Below are 23,524 nucleotides of genomic sequence, written 5' to 3'. Positions count from 1 at the left end.
TTCCCATTTTCTTTTGTCCCAAATGGTGTTGATTCCTCCTGATGCTCATGTGGCTTCTAACGCTACTTCTTCATAATTTTTTAGTTTTTGAATCATTTTTTGACTTTCTTGCTTGTTTAGTTTGGTCTCTTGGATCATATATATATCTGGTTGTTCCTTGGCTAAAATGTCTCTAGCTACATTGATTTTAAAGGAGGTGCCAAGGCCGCGACAATTCCAAGAGACCACTATCATTATTTATTGTTGTGTTGGTGTGGTCCTCCCTTTCCTCTTTGCTGAGTTTTTTCATGACTTCCTGTTTGTTTCCCAAGGAATGAATCCATTGGCTGTTGCGTTCCTAGGGCCATTTCTTTAGCTACTGCCTCATCTCTGATTTCTTTATTGGATTTCCTTCCCACTTTTTTTTGCTGATCCCAGGCTTGGGGGATTTCTTTGGCTTTGTTTCTAATTAGAATGCGGTCCACTGAGGGAGGAGGAGGGGAGGATATTGGGTTGGGGATGGTTATGATAGCTATAGGGTTTGAGGGTGGGGATCTGGGAGAGGGTAAGGATCTGGGAGAAGGCAGATCAAAGGAGTCTTCTAATGGCTCAAAAGGATTCGGAGTTGTGTGATCAGGAGGAGTAACCTTTGTTGGAGGCTGGGAGGTTGTTTCATTTGCTTCATGGGAGTCTGGGACTGATAAGTGTTTGACGCAGTCTACTTATTGGTAGGTTTTTTCCTTTTCACTTGTTCCCATGTAGGTTCTTGCTCTTCTACATTTTCATTTTCTATTTTTTTAAGACACCTATTTGCAAAATGACCATACTCGTGACATACCTTGCATTTAAATGGTATTTTCTCGTAGTCCAGCTACTAAATGTGTGTCCACTGGTCGACCTTGATCTTTATTGCCTCTGGGAGGCCTTTCCTGAGACCTACTTCCACACAAATTCTTGCGCACGCGTGCATGTTGTCTTTTGGCTCACATCTGTCAATATATTTGCCCACTGCGTTTCCTATAGCCTTTACAGATTCGTCTCCCCAACAATGAAGAGGAAGATGTGGGAGCCTGACCCACACAGGCACTGCGTTTGGGACATCCATCTCCGGATCAAAATCTGGTGTCCACCTGTTCAGGTATAAACCTCTGGAGTCCATGAAGTAAGGTCCGTTTCTAAATATCAGATCTCTGTCCTCCTTTGTTTCAAAGAGAAAGGTATAGTAACCCCTTCCATAGAATCGTATTGCTATCTTCCCCTGTGTGGTTGCATTCCAGTTTCTTTCCACCCATTTTTGCACTGATTTGGGTGAAGGGCATAGCCCTGTGAACTGCCCAACAAGTCCGTGTTCTGCCAAAGAGATGGTTGCTCTTCTTGGAAGTGCTGGAGGGAGGGAAATCTCTGGGATACTTTCAAGTTTCTTGACAAATTTATTGACTGATGGCCTGTTCCTTGGAGCTCCATTCTCTGCGATTAAAGATGCGAAAGCTTCTGCATTTTCTTCATTCCCTGTCTGCGTGGAAGAGTGAGGATCTCCCTCCTCAGAGGGTTGCATGGTCTGGTTGGCATCAACAGCAAGAGGCTGCCGAGAGATGGATCTACAGCGGCAGCGGCGGCTAGGTCAGCGCAAGCTCGGGTTCGGCTGTTGAGCGCGTGATTCACTAAGACATAAATGGAAAAATATTAATGAAAGAAAACCCCGGAAAATATTCACTGCTTCAACTGTTGTTGAAACCCTCGCTAGTGTCAAACCTCAATAACCATGATCATTGATCTTCAAGGTTGTCGATCAATTTCCTTTATAATCTCTCGTTGAGAAATCAACAGCCAAGATCTAATCTGAAATGATCTAATCGATGGCTAAGATCACTTAGAGACTTTTCCAGAAGTCTCTAAAGGAAAATCGACCATGTCTCAATTATTACTATTAATTTATCTATTTCCCTAAGTTAAAACTTAGGAAAATAATTAAACTGATTAATAATTTAAATAAGACATTATCGTTCAAAAGAATAACTTGGGCTTGGATATATTTTATGCTCTTGTGTTCCTAGTGTCACTGACACCACCTAAGGCTAGAACACTCATTCGAGCTGCATCAACCAACACTCCCTCTTAGCAAGGAAGGTGTTCAATGTTGTACACCATCATGCTCTATGCTCACATCTAGAACACCTGTCACCTTGAGTACCCTATGGCCCATTTCATGGTGCCACAACTCTCCCAGACTGTTGCTGCAAGCGATGAGTGCAAACTCATCCTCTATCTGTCTAGAAAGTTCATCTACGACTGTCACCGTCTGCTTCTCGCCCTTCTTATCACCTTTCTTCTTATGCGAGCAATTGTTGCGATAATGGCCAAACTCATGACAACCATAACACTTGATCTTCGACATGTCCTTCTTTTCCTCCTTGGAGTTGGATCCTTTACTAGATCCCTTCTTCGCTTTTCCCTTGCTCACAAGAGAAACATTCTCATTTTCATCTCCCTTTTGCTTGAAACTGCTGCTAGTACCATTGTTGCCTTTCACAAGGCTCAGTCGAAGCTCCTCCTGTGTGAAGTCATTCCATAAGCAGTCCCAACTAGGAAAATCAAATCTTCCACTAACCACTTGCACGAAAACATCCCACTACTTCTGAAACCCATTTAGGGTTGTTCTCACAAGCTCTTCATCATCGACCTTCTCTCCAATGGCTACTAGCTCATCTCTGACACTCTTGATGCGGGTGAAATAACTAACAACGTTCTCTCCCTTATTTTGCTTGGTGCTTATGAGCTTCTCTCTTAGGATCATTTTCCAATTCATATTTTATCTTGAAAAAGTTTGTTGATGGCATCCCACATCTTCTTGGATGTATATTCTTCTGTCAAATGTGGAACAATGTGGTCCTTGACCCCATCTAGAATAATACACCTAGCCTTGGCATCATCTTTCTGATACTCATGCAACACGATAGGATTTGTTGGTACAATAATATGTGCGATAGAAAACTCCTTCAGCCCATGCTCTTCCAAAATAAGAAGGCACCGGATTTTTTAGACACCAAAGTTAGATGTGCCATCCAACCTATCATGACCCCTTAATCCTATTAAAGCCATTACTAAAGCCCTAGAAAGAAAAGTAAATATCTCTTTTAAGTTTTACCAGCTAACAAAAGTACCTGGAAAACCTCACAGCCTCCCTCTGCAAGTGATCTCAGCTTCTCTAAGAATTTTCAGCTCTTCTGGAAAACAATACGGTCCTCAAGTGTGGCCTTTGGCTGGCAAAGTGGCCTCACGACCTTGCCTCTAGAAGTCTCGGCCTTAAAATGACTCAACCTCCTCCCTCGAACCTCCTAGAGTATTTTGGCCCTCAACACCCCACACGCGTAGCTAGATCTAGGCAACACAACCCTTCAGAAACCTCCCTGTGTAACTGAAAATCTTGGCCTCTCCTACAGAAAATAACACTGGTAAAATTCTTTCCAAGTAAATTTGGATCAAACTAAAGAAATTGATCTAGGTATTAAACCCTTAGCTTTCCTCTTCCACACACCTGCATTGATCTACTTCAGTAAACCTTAGTTCTTCAAATCTGATAGCATGTGAAAAATCGATAAAAATATCACTTATTGCAATCAATCAATAATTATCCAATGTATTCAATTATAAGCAAAATTATTTTACTCGAATATTGAATAAAAACACAATTGCAATATTCACCAAAAATAAACTGCAATAACTTTGAGAAAACCAATCACAAAATGGAAACCAATATCTTTGGCAAAACATCCCTGGGGACCCGAAGGGAAAACCAGTTCTTCAGATCTGATGCTTTTATTATTATCTTCGGCAAATTCTGCAATTGATAAATATTACAATATTGCTTACCAAACCTCGACAAAGCTTTGGCAAAATATTTCTTCACCTCCACAAGTTGTTGTAACCCATGGAAGGCTCACGGCCTGTATCTGCAACCCGACACAGCCTCACACTAGCAAATACGGCTTGTAGGGCCCCACATGTGCAGCTCTTGGACCCTCTGATGCTCAAGACCTAGACGGAATCAACCTCTCGGCTCTTCTAGCAACTTGTACAACCCTCCTAGCAATTTTGTGCGACCTCCTCCTGACAATCTCGTACGGCCTCCTCCTGGAAAATAGGCCTCTACAAGAAATATCGGCCCGCCTCAAAGAAAACACGGCCCTCCTAGAATCCTCATGGCCTCAATAACTCGGCCTTCGTGTCTACAAAAGAAATCTAGGAAAAATCCTCCTTTGGAAATCGAAAACTGGAAAAATACTAATGAACGAAAACCCTGGAAAATATTCGTTGCTTCAACTACTGTTGAAACCCTCGCTGGTGTCAAACCTCAATAACCATGATCATTGATCTCCAAGGTTGCCCATCAATTTCCTTTATAATCTCTCGTTGAGAAATCAACGGCCAAGATCTAGATCTGAAATGATCTAATTGATGGCTAAGATCACTTAAAAAAATTTCTAAAAGTCTCTAAAGGAAAATTAACCATGTCTCAATTATTACTAATTAATTAATCTATTTCCCTAAGTTAAAACTAAGGAAATTAATTAAAACTTATTAATTAATTTAATTAAGACATTATCGTTCAAAAGAATAACTTGGGCTTGGAGACATTTTCTGTTCTTGTGTTCCTAGCCTCACTAACACCACCTAAGGCTAGAACACCTATCCAAGATACATCAACCAACACTGTCAAATGTAGGAGAAAAGCTCTCCTATGGGATTACTGATTTTGGTGGGTAACAAGACAGAAAAGAGGAATCCAAAGTCCATGGCAAGGGGTTTGTCTAAAACCCTGATGGAGAAATCAAAGTCCAATTTTCCTAGGATAGGGGCACAGCACTATCAATAACACAGAAAAGTGCAGGCTTTACAAGTGCCTAGAGTTGGCATTTTTATTGGACATAAAATAGATATAAATGAACAGTGATTCAAAGCCAATCATCAACATAATGGTTGGGGGATTTAGCTCTGTGGAGAATCAAACTCTCCAGGATTATTTCCAAAGCTGAAAAATTGGCCTTGTCTTTTGGAAGGATCTCTTTCCATTGTGTTTTGAGGGCCTTCAAAAGTTCAATGCTGAAGCAAACTCTCTAGCTAATGCTGGGGCAAATCTCCAAAAGGAGATTTGAATTATTTTGGGTAATAGTGAATTTCTCCTTTACATCAGTCTCGATATGAGCACAATGCCAATAATGCTAATACTCGCACACAAGAGAATATCAGAGAGTATTAAAGGAGATTGTCAGAACCATACACATGCTGTACACTCATTTGTAGTACTAGTACTATATATATAAGTACAAAATTGTGGCAGAGTGATCAAATTTGACCATGTCTCCAATAAAATACAATAAAGTGGATGACTGATCAATTTAGATTAAGTTACCCAAAAGAGATAGGACTAAGTACAAAACAGAAAAGTACAAATATAATACATGTTAACACATGTTCACTAGACTAAGCCTCATCAATCTCTTAGCTACCCACAATGATGCAACTCATTTATTTCTTCCTCGTCCCTCCTCTTCATGGCGTCTGACTCAAACTCTCTGCTCATTCCTCCTCAGCGCCTTCGTTGTCACTTCCTTCAGACAATTCTTTTAAGCATGCCTCCATGAAGACACTCACTCTATGTTGTCAACCCCACAAAAGAAGAGGCTTTAGCTGTTTTCCACCAATTCAGCAGGTGCTTGGACCAGACGGAGGGCCTGCATTTGGAGATCCACTCCCCACATGAGTCCATGGCAAGTCTGATAACCACCCGAACAGCTGAGTTGGCAAACAGGCTAGTTTTTACAAGTTCGAAAGAATGGAATGGAAGGGATTCAGAAGATGAGGCAATACCCGACTACCATGTATATCAATTGTGCAATACTTGTGGGAGATCCATTGAGTCCACGGAGGACTCACTGGTGATGAACAGCAGTGATGGCACTAATAAAGAAGACGACCTTAATATTGGTAGTGATGATGAAGATTGACTTGCAGTTTGACCCAGTGGAAACAGTCTCAGCCCCAACTAAGCATACTTTGCACTTAGCGGTAATAGGAGAGCAATTTCCCTATTTTCGAACTTTGTTAGCATGTGCAGTTTGGGGGATTTTTTTTTAGGTAAACTGGTACTCCTCTGCTGTGGTAGATGGAAAAACCTTGTTCAGCACACAGTACCTCCCCAGATTCAAAGAAAATGGTTTTAATTTTGGTATGCATCAGTAATGAAAAGGATAAATTTGAAACTTTGGGTAATGTAGATAGGTCACTATACACTGTGAACTCGAATATAACTGGCCAAAAAGGATGATCCAGCTGCCCAGGGTGTCGTACAGTTTTTGTAAATTAATGAGATTTCAGTTTAGATTAAATAAGTGTAGATAGGGGTTATACAACAGTAAGTGGCAGCCGATTTCATTCAGTCGAGATCTTCATTCCCTTAGTTTCATCACTTTGCGTATTTGGCACGTTGTGGCATGCTGGCACTGAAGAGGAAGCTACCAGGTCGTGCAAGCTGAGGGCTGCCTGTTACCAAAATTCTTGAACACTAGATTGCCGCTCATTCATTATACCTCATTTCTTTGTTCTCAACGTTTTCCCAATCCTCAGTAGTTGTTTATGATCGATGGGATTCTTAGTGTGCACACAACACATTACAATCTCAAAAGAGAACCAAGAAGGAAAGGATTGGATGCAAAGAAACACACCAGAAGTACGTGTGTCAAGCATTTATTAGAAAATAAATGCATGCATGCATGTACGAATGAATGAACGACATACTCTGTTGCCAAAAGGCCATCAGTGAGACCCCCAATAAAAATGACTTGCTGCTTGAAATCACCAGTTCTGAAAGCAACCTGCACACAGTCAAATTATTGTGTTAACCTTCCCTGAAATTACTTGACCATACATGAATTTTACTGACCATAGATTAATCAATGGTACAGTTAAGTTAACATCAATCCACTCCAAAGAAAACATACATTCAATCTTTTCAAAACTTAACAGTGAGTCTCAACATAACAATAGTATAAACGTTGGGATATCAACCAAACATATATCGAGATGAAAAATAAGGCTAGGGGGTCAGGCGATTCTTCAGTGTAGTATTCATCTTGCAACTTTTTAGGCAAGAATCAATGCAAAAGCGTAAATATAACAAGATGTTGAAGGAACCGAAAATAATTCACTTTCATTCACGGTGCATCTTCCTCAAAAGAATAAATATCCTTGAAATTCATTTATTCTTCAAATTCCCCTCTGATTGGAAATGGCCTATCAGAGTGAGTCATTTTCTAATTGATTTAACTGTCAGTCAAAATCTGATAATAGAGTGGACTGAACAACTTACGATGAATTATAAGCCGTTTAGTAGGCAGATAGCAGGCATAGGTTTTCGCTTTATTGTAATTTGTAATAAGGCGTAGGTTATATTGATGGTAATAGTGAATATCAATCGTCAATCGGGATCCGAAAGCTCCAGATCTTAGCAGACTGGGACGTACCTGGGCAGACTTTGTGCCATACTTGAAAAGTATGCCGCTGAGGCGCAGGGCGGGTTGAGAGGAAGGGGGACGCATCCTTCCACTGCTGCTGTTCTTTGTCTTGAACGCAGTCCTGTGATTGCTTCCGCTTTGTGTCCGAAGGTTTGAGATCCACCAACCACCCCAACTATTCTTCTTAACGCGAATATAGCGAGTTGGAATGGGTGTGGATAGTTGCTCTAATGTGCTATTCGTCCGGGGAATTGAATTCGGGAGCAATGTACAGCAACCGGTACTCAACATCCTCGTCTCAGTATATGTCTTTTAATCAAAATTTGAGAAATTGTCCATTTCTACATTGTTACAACTTGGTGAAAGGAGCCGGATACGAAATTGTATGAGCTGCAACTAATGTTTTAGGCACCAAAGGTTCATGACTCCACTTACTCCACTCAAATTAAGTCAGGCTAAAGTGTGTTATTAGTTTGCACAATTATAAAAGTAACCAAAAGTATTCTATTAAACTCAAAAAACAAAACTAAGCCATTACCATTGTACAAGTGGAAGTGTAATGGTAGCAATGATCATTGCCATTGTACAAGTGGAAGTGTAATGGTAGCAATGATCATTGTGCCGATAAGTGTTTCAATGTAATAGGGATATTGTAATGTCAATATAAACATTTTAATTTGGTTAAATTTTTAAAAAAATAATAATTAATATATAGATACAGATAATTAAAATTATAAAATAATAATAATAATTTTAACTATAAAATTATCATGTTTTACAAGTTCATGGTATTTGTTATGACGAATGATATTTAAAAGTTTGAGGAAATTCATTATGGAATGCAATAATACTAGCCTAAATCCATCTTAACTCCAAACTTGATCTTTCTCGGCACTTGGTAGATCCAAATTTAAGATGGATCTAGGCTAGTTGTAGCATCAATTGGATTAGTGATATGTTGAACTTTACATTGTGAGAGATAACTAGCAAAGTCATATAAATTAAATAGCTAATAATGTTGATAGGTATCAATCTATGATAAGCATCAAAACACATATTTCATTATACATCTCACATTGCTGAGATTTTAAAAAATAAATTAATTAATTAAATAAAATAAAATTATAACATATTTTTTAAACTAGCATACATTAAAGCGAGGGAAAGAAAATGCCGAATTATTTTTGTGATCACAATGCTTAAAGATAAAAGGTGTTTATTTGGATGATTGGTGAACAATTAAGAACAAGCAATAATGGATCCGTTCCATGTCTCCATTTGTTTCTTATGTCTAGTACCTTAAAAAATAGGATTCAATATGTTAATCATAAATGGATGTATTTTGGGAGACATATTGAATTAAAAGGGAATTGAGGGTGATTGTTTTGTATTGGGATATTTTAATGGGTGACCACTGCAACTCAATTGGAGAGTGCACAAAAATGGTGAGGTGGGATCAATAGGCTAGAGTACACAAAAATCAAAGAAAATGTTGCTCACCCGAACATGTGCTATAATTAATGGTCGTTTGAGTTGTCCTGTCTTGAATGACAAATTAACCTCTCCAGAAGCCACAAGCACAATAACATTACTTGTAAAAATTTAATGACAGTGCTATAATACCTCAAGTTTGAATTGACATAAAAAATTATGTTCACACTAAAATTCATTTAATATTGATGTGATTGTTAGAGGATTCCCCTCCAATTAAATATAATTTAATACTCGAACTCTTCAATGTAAGATAGCGTCTAAGCATCTTCGACTAATCCTAAGGCCATAAAGCAACAATCTACATCATTTTAAAGCCAATCTTCTAATGTGTAAAATATTGATAGCATGAAAATATCAAACTTGCTCTATCTACATCTGTGTATCCATGGCCAAGTTATCAAAAAAAAATCATTTAAGAAATATACAATGTAAAGTACTCTTTAGTTTCATTTTGTTAAGTTGTCTTCCCATCATTCCATTTCATTCTATTTTAACATGGATGTGTTTGTCGTTATACATTTCATAAAGATATATTTCCAAGTAGTTTAGATTGTTGAAGAGCCTCTACACACTTGAGATGAATTGATTGAGAATGATTCGCAAATATTGAGTTCATGTCTAATATTTCCCACATCTAATATATGATCTTTAATATAGTAAGTCTTAAAAAACACATTGAAGAAACAAATAAAATAATGGGAAAAGTCTCAAAGGGTTTGCATTTAGCATTGATATAATTATGGGTGCAAAATTAACATTTGATGTTGTAAATGAACTTGTTGATTGACATTGTTGGGGAAACTCAACAAGTCACGTGTCATCTAGTTAGTTGCTCAAAGATAAAATGTGAACATAGATGACTAACCTAACCAAGCAAGAAGAAATCATATGTTGTGGAATATTTTAATTAATCGAATGGCCTTGGTGCACATAGTCATCAATGTCGATCCATTAGTTATGAGAATAGGAAAGTACCAAGGTTATGATTAGTGAGACTTCATATATATATATATATATATATATATATATAGTAATTTTGTGGGTAGTAGTAGTACATGCATGGGATTTTTATTAATGTTCAAAATCAAACCTTGGAAAAATTAATATCATATTGATGTTTTATAATCTCCCAAAATTGGAGTTACAACCCACTACAATAAGTCAATGGACAAAGGCAAGAAAGTCTTTCGTTAGAGAGGAATCATGTGTAGAGATAGGAAGGTAGGCAAGTATGTATAATGTTGGAGAAGCTAGTAGGCGAGCTATTTATTCCAATTCTCCTTATCCCTAATAATTGCTTGTGAACTTTAGTTATCTTCTTATTGTTCTTTATTATATATTTTCATCAAACAATTATCAAGAGCATAAACAATAAAAACAATAGACACAAGAAGTAAGCTCCAAGCCAGGGCAAAACCCATCCAAGGAGAAAACCCGGAAAGAATTTCTTCTCTTCTTATAGAATCAGTTCAAATGAGAATTCTAAGACCCTGAGACCAAAGTCACGACCTCCTCCAACCACTAATTCAACCCTCCAAGAATAAATCTTATGCAAATCAAATATTGACCAAGTCAACAAAGGTCAAATCTCTTATAATCTTCTCTACTTCAGAATTTTGGCCTTCTACTTCATATCTGCAACTTTAGCCCTTAGAAACAATAGAAACCCTAGCCTTTTGTATGTTTCAAACTTCCAAGAGATCTTCCCTCAAGCAAGTCAAGGTATTCAAAGTCAACGAAATTCAAACCTTCTTCAAACTTCTCTAATCGCATATGTCAGTCCTCTACTTCAAGTTTGAAATTCGAACCTACAACTATGGCCCCTTGCAATTGCATAAACCTAGATTTTCTCGCACGTGTGAGCATAAATATGTACAAAAATCAAAATTCTAGTTTCTTCTTAAGGTGCCTTCTTCTCCTGGATCTTTGCTCCATCTTCTTCTTCTTTATTGCTTGAGATCAAACTAAAGAAGTGCATCCAAATGAGGTCAAGCATCTTCTATATATATGCTTTTGTGGAGGTCGAATAGCCTCAAACCAAGCTGACTTTCCCTGGCAAGGTCGACTTGGTATTGGAGGTCACTTTTGACTTTCTAGACTCAAACATAATATCTTTTACATGTTACAAATTTCCCAATCGAGTCTTATACAAATGATAAAGACTCTATTTACTCTAGAAAAATATTCTTTTAACTTGACAAGCCCGAGGAGCATGAAATGCATGCTTAACCTAGTTGACCAACAAAATGAAGCATGAAACCAATGCTTAAAAATAATATTTGTCTTTCTTCTTTTGCTTGTAACATAAAATATACATTATGACATGAGTACAATGACAATTATGAAGACCGAAACTAGTTACATTTTCCAACACTCCCTCTTAACTAGGGAGGTATTCATAATTGTACCATCGGTACAAGGATTTTCTCAAATTAAAGAGTTTTCATAAGAAGAGATGGATTGGTAATCCATCTTTAAGCATCAACATCTTAACCAACATTGTCAACATAGTAAAGCCTTAACTTGACAAGCTTTATTTATATTAGAGCATAATGTTGGGAGGCTTTACGTGAGACACCACACTACTTCTTAAGGTACATACCACATCTGGATGTTCACTAGGTATGTCCTTCTAGGACTATTCTTGTCTTCGATTCCCAATCCTCAAAGAATATCGGTCCTCTTTGACTATTCTTGTCTTGGATACCTGTTCAATCCTCAAAGAGTGTCAGTCTACTTCCCATCTCAGATTCCCTATCCTTAAGGAGTATCAATCTTAGATGCTTATCCAATCCTCTGTTCTCCTTCCTAGTGCCTTCACTAAGACTTGTAGTTGTTAGTCCTAGTCTAGTGCATGACACAAGGAGAATATGATGTCTTTAACATCACTCCCTCTCAACCTAGAGAGGAGATCCTGATTCCCTCTCGATTGGGAAATAGATCCTTACTCCCTCTAAAGCATAGAGGAGATTCTTTTACTTCCTTTCAATTGGGAATTTTTCTAGTGTGTCTTCATCAATATATCAGCTACTAGTCCTTCATGGATATCTTTAAGTAGCTACATGGCTCCTCCTCTTCTTCGTATCTTCATGAAATTGAGCTTTCATCTTCCTGAATGTACTGGAGCCAAACTGTGACAGGATTCGGGTCATCAACCTTTCATATCACTTTCCTCTAGTCATCGTCAAAGGCATTATACTTAGCCAATCAAAGTAGAACTTAACCATAGCTTCCTTCATGCATGAATGTGATCTTCATCGTTCATATGAACATTGGGTTATCTCTTTGTACCGCTACATATTATTCCCAAGGTGATGTAAACATCTTGACCATACAATCCTTCAAGGATTACCAAAACCATCCACTCAATCCATGTATTGATTGAATTCAATTCAAAATGAACAGTTGTAGATATATTTATCTCAATTGCAATTATTCTTTTTTACAATTTCCTTCCAAGTAGCAAAACATATATTGACCAGACAACCAAAACCAAGACATCAGTATCAAAATTACCTCAATATGATGGCCTCTTCAAATTCTTCTTACTTCCAAGATAAACATCCTTTCACATGGTCTATCTTCATCTTTTACCAAAGATCCTTCTCCATGCTAATCACTTGTGATCAAAGTGCCCATGGAACAAACTAGCCAATAAGCTACTTTTTCTTCTTCCTTGGAGTTCTCTTTCTTTCTTCATGAAACCATATTCAATGTTGATCAATATCATCATGTCTAAGTCATGTCATCTTGTGGAAGAGTCTTGATCCTTAACGATTCCAAAGTATGCCACACTTCTACTTCCAAGCATCGAGTGACCATATGGAAGACGTACTGAGCACGTTTTTATAACCAACTCCTTTTGCAAGATGTTTGTAAATATGAACTCTACCTTAGATAAGAGTTACTTAAAAACATTCATACCTTTTTTTCCATACAACCATTTAGCCATACTTTCTTTGAATGAGCTTACTTCCAATCTTATTGAAAATAAGCTTTCCTTTAAGAGGAGAAGGACTTAATTATGCTTTCAAACTGCAACTCGACCATCTACATACTTTCATCCTACAAGATTATTGTTTCCATACTAGATGGAATATATACCAGTCATAATGCTTCTTCCAAGAACCTTCCTAAATGACGGTTCTTATTGGAGTATCTTGATGATCCTTCTTTGCAAGATGACTACCTCTAACATTATGTTAGAAAATGCTGAATGAACTATAATGTGCAATATGGTCAATATTTTCATTCTTGTAAGCTAGATGATTCCTTTCAAATCAATTTGATCGTGTAGATTCTAATTCCTCTACTATCATATGCTTCTTTCTATGATGTCATGCTTTACAAAAACCAAGACTCTTCTAGAGAATGCAATGGTGTATGCTACTCTACTTTCTACTTTCTAATAAAAGAAAGACAAATTACAAATGAACCTGATAGAGATGGAGCTCCCTTCAATAGTAAAGATCCTTGGGATCTTCTCCTTTCAGCTTCTTCTCAAGTTCTCCCTTTTCTTTCATTATATGAGCTTCACTCCTTTCCTTTCTTTAGTTGTTTTTCTTATTTGGACAATCCCTCTTAAAATGTACACACTCATTGGATCTAAAGCATTAAATATTGGACATATCTTATTTTCCTTTGGACTTTCCAAACTTCCATTTCTTCTTCTTCTTGGATTTTACAACAAAGGCTTGAGACTTCTCAATTGATCCGGTGTCATCATTTGCCTTCAATATTGTTTCTTCCAAGACACATTGAGCCCATAGTTCATCAAAAGGAGTAGTATCCTTTCTTGAGTAGACATTGGTTGCAAAATTGTTCCAATCAGGTGGTAAAGCATTTAATACACAAGTATTCATTTTTGAATCGGAAACTACTTCCAGAAACCCTTGCAACTGGTCCCTTATTTGTGAGATCTTCATAAGATAAGTGGTCATGTATTCATCCTTTGACTTGCTTATTCTATATAGTTGATTCCTCAAGGATATATTTTGACTTGATGTACTTATAAAGTACAACCTCACCAATCTATCATAGATTGCTTTAGATGACTTCAAATCAACAACAAAGGGAATGCGCTGATATTTTATGGATTAAATAAGAATCCTTTGTGCCCTAACTTCTCCCTTCTTGTATCTTGCTAATTCTTGAGTCTTCTCCTTGTTTGGTTGAGTTACTTCACCAAGAACATATTCCATGACCTCAATTTTTGTGAGCACCAAATCAATCCTCTTCTTCCATGTTAGGAAGTTTGTGGACCCAATTAGCTAGTTGATTTCCTTGCAAAATGTAGTCATTTGTCTCTGACTATCTTGGTGCTTTCAAGGCCTTCAAAGAGACTTCAAAGGTGCCCTATAATGATGACTTCTAGGATGCCTTCAACAATAGTGTCTTCAAACAACTTCAAAGAGTGGATGATGATCCCAATATTATTTGATGCTTCCTTTTCTTCAAGATGATGGAGTGTACTAGAGAGCCTTCAACAAGAGATTATTCTTCCTTCCTTCAATGAGAGCTTGATCCTTCTTCATATGATTATTGAAAATGCAACAATAAAATCCTAATTTAATTTTGTCCTTGAATTATAGGAATAAAATTGTAATTCCACATCACAAGACAATTTGTACAAGTTAACTAAGTTAATTTGACTTAGTTGGCTCAGTTAATTCGAGTTGAAGGTCTAACTTGAGTCATGTAGAGTGTCTCCTACTTTATAGGAGCCCTGGTTGATTTTATTTTGAGTTGTAATTAATTAATTCAACCTAACTGAGTTAAAGTCAGTTAAACTAGTTCCAACTGATGGAGAAACTAGTAGGAGGTCAAACAGTGGGGTGCCGCTTCATGTGTTTAACCAGTTAACTGGTGATTCAGTCATAAATAACTCCTGCATGTCATATCTGAGAGTTACCCAATTGAGATTGGATTTCAGGGACAATGTACTATCAATTGTATAATCATTTGAATTATACAGGTGGTGCATACAGTCAAAGGAAGGCCTTGAGGATTGCGCAATTCATATTGAGGAATTTACCTAATTAATAGGGGCTAATTCCCAAGGATAAAACGCAAGGAAATAGGGACTCGGGAAAGCTAAAATTTGGTTAAATATTGACCAGAGCTTGTCTACGAAGTTGTGAGACAGATAGAGGTAGTGTAGAGGTTGCTCGGGCTTGAGTAAAGCATTGTAATCTTCTCATTATTTTTTACTAATGCAATATACATATAGCGAGTGTTTTTAGCTATGGATTTCCTAAGGAAATCATTATGTAATGTGTTGATTTAATTATTGCTCTTGTATTCTTTGTGATTTTGCGATCGTTTAATTGTTTCCACTAATGAGTAGATTAGATTCAAGTCTGTTGTTTTAGTAAATTACAATTAGCAGTTTGAATCTACAAGGAATTTCTGCAAAAATGAGGTCTTCAATGAAAGCTTGATGTATTGATCTTCCTTATAGGTTAATAGGTCTTCTTATTATTTCCTTGTGTCTTTTTACATTCCCCTTGACAAGCAATCCCTTCTTATGTCAACAAGATGATATTCAAGTTGCCTTTTATTTCTTAACCTTAGCTCTGAAACCATGTTCAAGAATCTAGTAGGGAAGCTATTTATTCCAATTATCCTTATCCTTAATAGTTGTTTGTGAAATTTAGTTATCTTCTTATTGTTATTTATTATATCTTTTCATCAAACAATTATCAAGAGCATAAACAACAAAGACAATAGGCACAAGAAGTAAGCTCCAAGGAACATCTCATGCGTCGAGCTCAATATGGACCGACGAGATGTGCACTGTGCAAAGCCGATACCGAATCCACAGAGCACCTTTTCCTGCGATGTAGTACTGTACAGCTCGTGTGGAATAACTTAAAATCTTTTATTCACTATTCAGGGGATTGGAGCGGAACTGACCCATTAAACGCTTGGATCGAATGGGACAAGAGACACAAGGGCTCGAAGGCTGCAAACTTGCCCATCATAGTAAATTGGTCCATTTGGAAAGCTAGAAATTGTGTGATTTTCGAAGACAAGGAAATCCAATGGCCTCTCATCGAGGCTGGTATTATCTCTGCATTTAAAGAGCTTCCGGATCCGCCTCCCCCAAAAAACCGAAGGCCAAATCCTCCCCCCAACATTGACCAGGGTACACCTTGGGCTTATTTTGACGGAGCTGCCAATGTACAAAGCTGCGGGGGTGGTTTCATTCTGCACTTAACTGATAAACACTCTTATCAAATAAAAGCGGGTCTGGGTGCTGGAACAAACAACTTCGCTGAACTCATTACATTGCGCCACCTACTACACTTTGCATTAAGTCATCAATGCACCAGCATCAACATATTCGGGGACTCACAGATTATTATAAATTGGTTCAATGATATATCTACATGTCACATGCACACACTCAGAAACATTCTTGATGAAGTTCTTCAGCTCAAGGAGGCATTTAATCATATCTCTGTTTCACACATCTACAGGGAACATAACAAGGAAGCTGATAAATTGTCCAAGGAGGCCGCGCTGATGGAACGAGGAGTATGGGAGATCACCGAGACTCTAGACCAACAGGAACAAAAATTTTTATCATCGCCCTTATATAGACCCGGGTTACCCCACAGCGGGTCTACACCCTACTTAATTATACAGGAATATGGCAGCAGCTTTATACATGACAGTGTTTTGTACAATTCTTTTTTGATAACAGACTGAAGGATGCCTGAAAGGCATTATAGAAACACTCTGTGCGGTATAACCGAACATCATAACATGCAATTTTGGCAACTTTTTGTAAAATGTATAGATATACAGTGAACATGGCATATGCGCAAAAGCATCTACATATGTAATTTTTCATATTAATGAAATTTTACGGATTTTTCCAGTGGAAAAAAAGAAGTAAGCTCCAAGCCACAACAAATCCCCTCCAAGGGGAAAACCCAAAATGAATCTCTTCTCTTCTTATATAATTAATTCAAATTAAAATCCGAGCCCCCAAGATGAAAGTCAAGACCTCCTCCAACCACCAATTTAGCCCTCCAAGAATCACTTTTATGCAAGTCAAAGATTGACCAAGTGAACAAAGGTCAAACCTCTTCCAATATGCTCTACTTCAAAATTTCGGTCTTCTACTTCAGATCTACAAGTTTGACATTTAGAAACAACATAAATGCTAGCCTTTTGTACATGTCAACCTTCAAATAGATCTTCCCTCAAGCAAGTCAACGAAAGTCAAACCTTCTTCAAACCTCTCTAATCACATATTTCGATCCTCTACTTCATTTATGAAATTTGAACCTGCAACTTCAGCCCCTTGCAATTGCAGAAGCCCTAGATTTCCTCGCACATGTGAACATAAATATGTACAAAAATCAGAAGTTCGGTTTCTTCTTTAGATGCCTTCTTCTCTTTTATCTTTGTGTTGGAAATTTTGGAGACTTGCATATTATAGCTTATTTTCCTTAGCTTGATAATTATTTGTGATGTTAGATGTTCTCTTATTACTTCTTCAATTTTGTTCATCAAGCAATTAACAAAAACAAGATCACAAAGAGAAAGAGTACACAAGACATAGGCTCCAAGCCAGGGAAAAACCCCTCCAAGGGGAAAACCTAGAAAATGCTTCTCTTCATTTTTAGAATTTTCTTAAAAAAATAGATTTCCAAGACCCAAATACCTAAGCCAACAAACCCTCCAAGACCCAACTCAACCCCCAACAAGATCTTCCTTGAGACAACTTCTAGTACTTCAATACTACTACACTGCTACTACAACTTCGACCCTAGCTACAAAATTTCAGCCCTGCAACTTTGGCCCCCTGCAACTGCTTCATAATTTCGGCTTCTTGTAGCTGACAACTTCACAAACCCGACCAAGATAGAGAGAGAAAGATAACCCTTGACAATCGTCAACTCTTGCTTATCTTCTTCTTCCTCCAGCTACTCTTCTTCACCTTCATTATTGCAAATTGAACTAGCTTGAGATGAGTGCTTAGATGAGGTTGATCTCCCTTCTATTTACAACCTTTCTTGAGGGTCGAATAACCCTCCCTTAGGGCGAATTGTCCTTTCTCTTGGGCTGACTTGTGTTGGATGTGGAGTCTGATTATCTTCTTGATTCATAGGTTTTCTTTTAGTCATGTTTGGATCCCAATCACCAAAGGGGGGGTGTGGGGGGGCTTGCCCCCCCACTATTGTTTCCTGGGGGGTCTAGGGGGGTGGTTGCATGTTGGGAGCCCCCCCTTTGGCAAGGATTCAAGGGAAGCACCCCCAAAGCTAAAAATAGATGGAAAATTGCCTTGTAAAATATTGTAATTTCGTAGTCAATCTAGACAGTTCATTAGGCAGATGATCTGATAGTAGAAGTTATGTTTAATTTAGGTTTTTTTTCCCTAGAAGGAAACCCCTCGGTTTATATGAGGGAATTGTATTGTGGATGTGTATTATTATTATGAGTGAGAAAGAGAGAGGAGACTGTATGAGAGCGAAGAGGAAATTACGACGGATCTATTTTAGGTTGTATCTCTTCATTTTGTTGGATAATATAAAAAGGAAGGACTGGTTGTTTCTCTGTGGACGTAGCCCAAATTGGGTTAACTACGTATACATATGTCTCTCGTGTTCTGTGCTTTTTTGTATTTATCTTTCTGTAATATTTTGTGTATTTCATTGCTCCGTTAATTAGTTTATGACAACTTGGTCTTGGGATTATCCATGGCTTTTACATGAAAAAATAAATAGTTTTCTTCATTACAATGTGTCCAAACGGGACTATGACACATGAACAATATTATACTTTATCCTAGAAAGGCTTAGAATACCTAAAAGCATGAAGAACATGCTTTTGAATCAAACTTGAGTATGAAACCCATACTCAAAATAAAATATAATTTCTCTTTCTTTCATTTTTCTTTCTTTATAAAGAATATACAATGTCATGATTACAATTACAACATAATGATGACTGAACCTAGTTACAATTTTTCAACACTCCCTTTTAACTAGGAAGGTATTCATGGTACAATGAATCTCAATCTTGAATCATTCTCATAAGAAGAGTCGGATTGATAAGCCATCTTTTTTCAAGCATCTTCATATCATAACCAACATTTTCCTTGAAGGCCTTCACTAGACAAGATCATCTTTAATTATGAGCATTATGTTGGGTGGCTTTATGTGAGCTGCCACACTACCTCCCAAGGTACATACCCCATTTGTATGTCCACAAGGTATGTCCTTTTAGGACTATCCTTATCTTGGATTCCCAAACTTGGATCCTCAAAGAATATTGGTATCTTCAACTGCTCTTATCTTGGGTTCCATACCTCATCCTCAAAGTAAATTCCCCAGTCCATAAGAAGTTTCAATCTAGATGCTTACCCAATCCTTCGAACTCCATTCTCTCTTTATGGCCTTCACTAAGACTTACGACTATTAGTCCTAGTCTAGTGCCTGACCCATAAAGATAATAATTATCCGATACCACTCTCTCTCAACCAGGAAAGAGATATCCACCAAACCAAGCTTGCCTCTCAAGTACTCAAGCTTCTTTTTTGGTAACACTTTGGTAAATATGTCAGTTACCTATTCATCTATAGGTAGATAATGTAGCTCTACGAGCCCATCTTGTACAAAGATTTTGATGTAGTGGTACTTGTTGCTTATATGTTTTGTCTTTGCATGTAACACCAGGTCATTCGTCAGTCTTGTGAAAATCTAATTATCACAATGTATCCATCTAAGGCTAATCGAACCTTCAAATAAGACTAATAGTAACTTCTTGAGCCAAACTGCTTCCCGACAGACCTTACTTGCAGTAACATATTAAGCTCCATCACTACTCAAAGAAACCATATCCTTATTTACGCTCACCCATGAAACCATGGAAGATCCAAGGTTGAAACATCCTCTTGTTGTGCTTCTTCTATCTGTCTCACTGCCACCCCAATCTGAATTTGTATATCCTATAAGTTGGATTTCATTCCGAGTATACCTTAGGCAGTGATGTATAGTCCCATGCAAGTACCTTAGGATATGCTTAGTTGCAATCCAATGATCATGTTTTGGCTACATTTAAAACTAATTGAGGACATTTACTGCAAAACAAATGTTCAACCTGGTATTCACCAAGTACATCAAGGACCCAATCAATTGTCTGTAGCAAGTCAGATCTACCAGACTAGATTGTGAACTCCTTAACATTTTCAAATTTGAAATCATAGGAGTCATCATGGGCTTGTAATCCATCATGCCATATTTTTAAATCATCTCGATCACATACTTACCTTGACAAGATATATCTCTCCTGGTTTTTTCCATACTTCTATTCCCAAATAATAGTGCATAATCCCAAGGTCCTTCATATTGAATTATGTTTCTAATTGCTTCTTGCATTCCAGAATATGATTCTCTACACCTGTAACTAGTAGATCATCCACATACAAGAGTATTATAACTAGCTCATCCTAGACCACCTTGATACATAGGTTAGGATCTACGGTACTCTTCGTAAATCCAAGTCTCAAGAGCTATGCATCCATTCTTGCCTACCATGCTCTTGGTCATTTATTTAAGCCATATAAAGCCTTCTTCAACCTACAAACATGAATTTCCCTATGGTTTATTTTAAATCCTTAAGGTTGCTTAATGTAGACCTCCTCATCAATGGTCCCATTCGTGAAAGTTGTCTTGACATCCATTTGATGAATGTCCCAACCCATAGAAGCAACCAATGAAATAAGTGATCTTATTGTTGTATACTGAGTTGTGGGAGTAAAGGTTTTCTCATAATCAATCCCTTATTTATGTGAGAAGCCCCTTGCTACAAACCTTGCTTTGTATTTTTTTATGATCCCATCAGCAAAGTTCTTTATCTTATAAACACATTTTGAAGTGACTATTGATTTGTCACTAGGCCTAGGGACAATCTCCCATACATAGTTATTCATTATGGACTGCTATTCTTCCTACATTGCGTTCCTCCATCCTTGATGCTTAGTTGCATCCTCATAGGAGGAGGTTCTACCTCAATCAAAATTTTCATGTATGCAGCGTATCCATAATACTTGTTTGGTCTCTTTATTTCCCTAGATGTCCTTGATGTTGTATGTTCTTCTGCCTCTTGAAGAGTAGTTTTCAACCAAACATGCCTCTTCCGATTTTCTAGAAAAAATACTTGTTGTATAGGCTTACAAGGACCTTCAACATCTTCTTGAGTAGTTCTCGGTTCTTGACCATCATTGTCCCTAGAGACATCCTCAAAGGTAGGAACTTCTTCTTCATCAGAGTCAATTGGAACATCCTTCAATTTCATGTAAGTTATGTTTTCATCAAAGATGGCATCTCTACTTACCTCAATTCGATGATCCTCCTTAATATAGATTATGTATGCTTTAGATGAATCATTATACCCAACAAAGATGCCCCTTAGATTAGTAGGATATAAGTTCTTCCTTTTATCCTTGGGTACATGAATATAAATAGGATACCCAAATATACAGAGATGATCCAAACTTGGCTTATTTATTATAAATGCTTCTTTCAAAGTCATGTTGTTGAGGATCCTGTGAGGACTTTGATTCTGCGAGTAAACAATTTCCATACATGCCTCACCCCATAGGAATTAAGGAATATCCTAATCGTGCAACATAGCTTTGACACATTCTTCAATAGTACAATTCTTCCTTTCTGCCACACCATTATGTTCAAGATTATAGGGAACAATGAGCTCCCTCTTGATTCATGCTTCCTTGCAAAAAGCTATTAATTCTTTGGAGGTGTATTCTCCACCATTATATGACCTTAGAATTTTGATCTTTCTCTCGGTTAGATTTTCTGCTTCATTCTTGAATTCCTTAAACTTATCAAATACCTTATCCTTGTTCTTGAGAAGGTATAGCCAAGTCTTTCTTGAGCAATCATTGAATGAAGGTTACATAATACAGAGGCCTACCAAGAGACTTTACTGCCATAGGTCTACATACATCTAAGTGTATGAGGTCCAAAATTTCTTTAGATCTGGTTCCACTACTTGCAAATGGTTTCTTCACATTCTTGCATAGAGCACATCCCTTACAGGTTCCTTCATGATCATCCTTTATTTCGGGGATTCCATTGACCATTTGACTCATAGTTTGAAAAATCTTATAACAAAGGTGCCCATACCTTCTATGTCATAGTTCAAAAGGACTCACTTCTAGGTGAACCGAGCTTGAGCTAGAGCTGTATAGAGTCTATATAATGTTCCATCATGAACCCAAATCACCCTTGATTCATTAATACTAGAGCTCTTATCCCAAACCAAAACCTTGCCATCAACAAAAGCAACTCTATTACCCTTATCCTCTAGACAAGAAATAGAAATTATATTTTTTTTCAAACCTGGAACATATAAGATGTTGTTGAGGTGAGGGTTTCCACCTGACTCGAGCTCTAGCAATGTAGGCCCAATGCCTTTCACTGGATAACACTTGTCATCTCCAAGTTCGATAGAGTGAGATGATATTCCCTTAGATAGGGTTTGGAGTTGATTGCATTCTCTCGTCATATGTCTGGAGGCACCACTGTCAATAACCCATACATTCTCGTCCTTGAATGTGTTGGATAAAGTGCAGAACAAGCTTCCATCTGTTACTTCTTTTGCAAGTTTGGAGATGATATTCGATATGTTATTCTTCATAGAGATAGAAATATTTTCAACAATCCTAAAACCCTTCCTTATAACCCTTTTCATAGTACCAACAAAGATGTGATCTTCAGTCTCCTTCTTGTACCTTAGCTCTGATACCATGTCGGAAAATTTGGAGGCTTGCATATTATAACTTGTTTTCTTTAGCTTGATTATTACTTATTATGTTAGATGATCTCTTATTACTTGTTTAATTCTATTCATCAAGCAATTAAAAAAAAACAAGAAGATCACAAAGAGACAGAGTACACAAGATATAGGCTCCAAACCAGGGCAAAACCCCTCCAAGGGGAAAACCTAGAAAATACTTCTCTTCTTTTTTAGAATGTGCTTACAAAACAGACTTCCAAGACCCAAAGACCCAAGACAACAAACCCTCCAAGACCCAAGTCAGCCCCCAGTAAGATCTTCCTGGAGATAGCGTCCAGTACTTTGATGCTGCGACTGCAACTTTGACCCCACCTACAGAATTTCGGCCCTATAACTTCGGCCACTTGCAACTACTTCAGAATTTCGGCTTCTTGTAGCTAGCAGCTTCACAAACTCCAGCGAGATAGAGAGATAAAGATAACCCTTGAAAAACTTCGACTTTTGCACATCTTCTTTGTTCTCCAACGAATCTTCTTCACCTTCTCTATTGCAGATTGAACTAGCTTGAGATGAGTTTGCAAATTAGCTTGAGCTCCCTTCTATTTATAACCTTTCTTGAGGGTCAAATAGCCCTCCCTTAGGCCAACTTGTCCTTGCTCTTGGGCCGACTTGGTCTTGGGATTATCCATGGATTTTACATGAAAAAATAAATATTTTTCTTCATTACAAGGAGTCCAAATGGGGCTATGATTATTTTTTATCCT

General features: G+C 37.6%; 1 protein-coding gene across 2 annotated transcripts in view; it reads right to left on the bottom strand.

Moving 5' to 3' along the window:
* LOC149168705 (UPF0613 protein PB24D3.06c-like) overlaps nucleotides 1-7,881 on the bottom strand; it is a 327,857-nt gene extending 319,976 nt beyond the window's left edge. The window contains exons 1-2 of one of the 2 annotated variants that reach the window (XM_089428384.1): nucleotides 7,500-7,881; nucleotides 6,775-6,851 (exon numbers count right to left, since the gene is read on the bottom strand). In XM_089428384.1, the coding sequence (XP_089284510.1) occupies nucleotides 6,775-6,851; nucleotides 7,500-7,781 (359 nt within the window). In that variant the 5' untranslated portion in view covers nucleotides 7,782-7,881. The remainder of the gene's footprint in view (nucleotides 1-6,774; nucleotides 6,852-7,499) is intronic. The other variant, XM_089428383.1, reaches the window with a different exon arrangement.
* Between the last annotated feature and the right edge of the window lie 15,643 nt (nucleotides 7,882-23,524).

The sequence above is a fragment of the Pinus tabuliformis genome, chromosome 4_2 (genome assembly GCF_031772625.1).
Source record: "Pinus tabuliformis cultivar Carrire ecotype Pingquan chromosome 4_2, CPIR1, whole genome shotgun sequence".
NCBI lineage: Eukaryota > Viridiplantae > Streptophyta > Pinopsida > Pinales > Pinaceae > Pinus > Pinus tabuliformis.
This window is presented reverse-complemented; position numbering and strand designations above follow the sequence as displayed.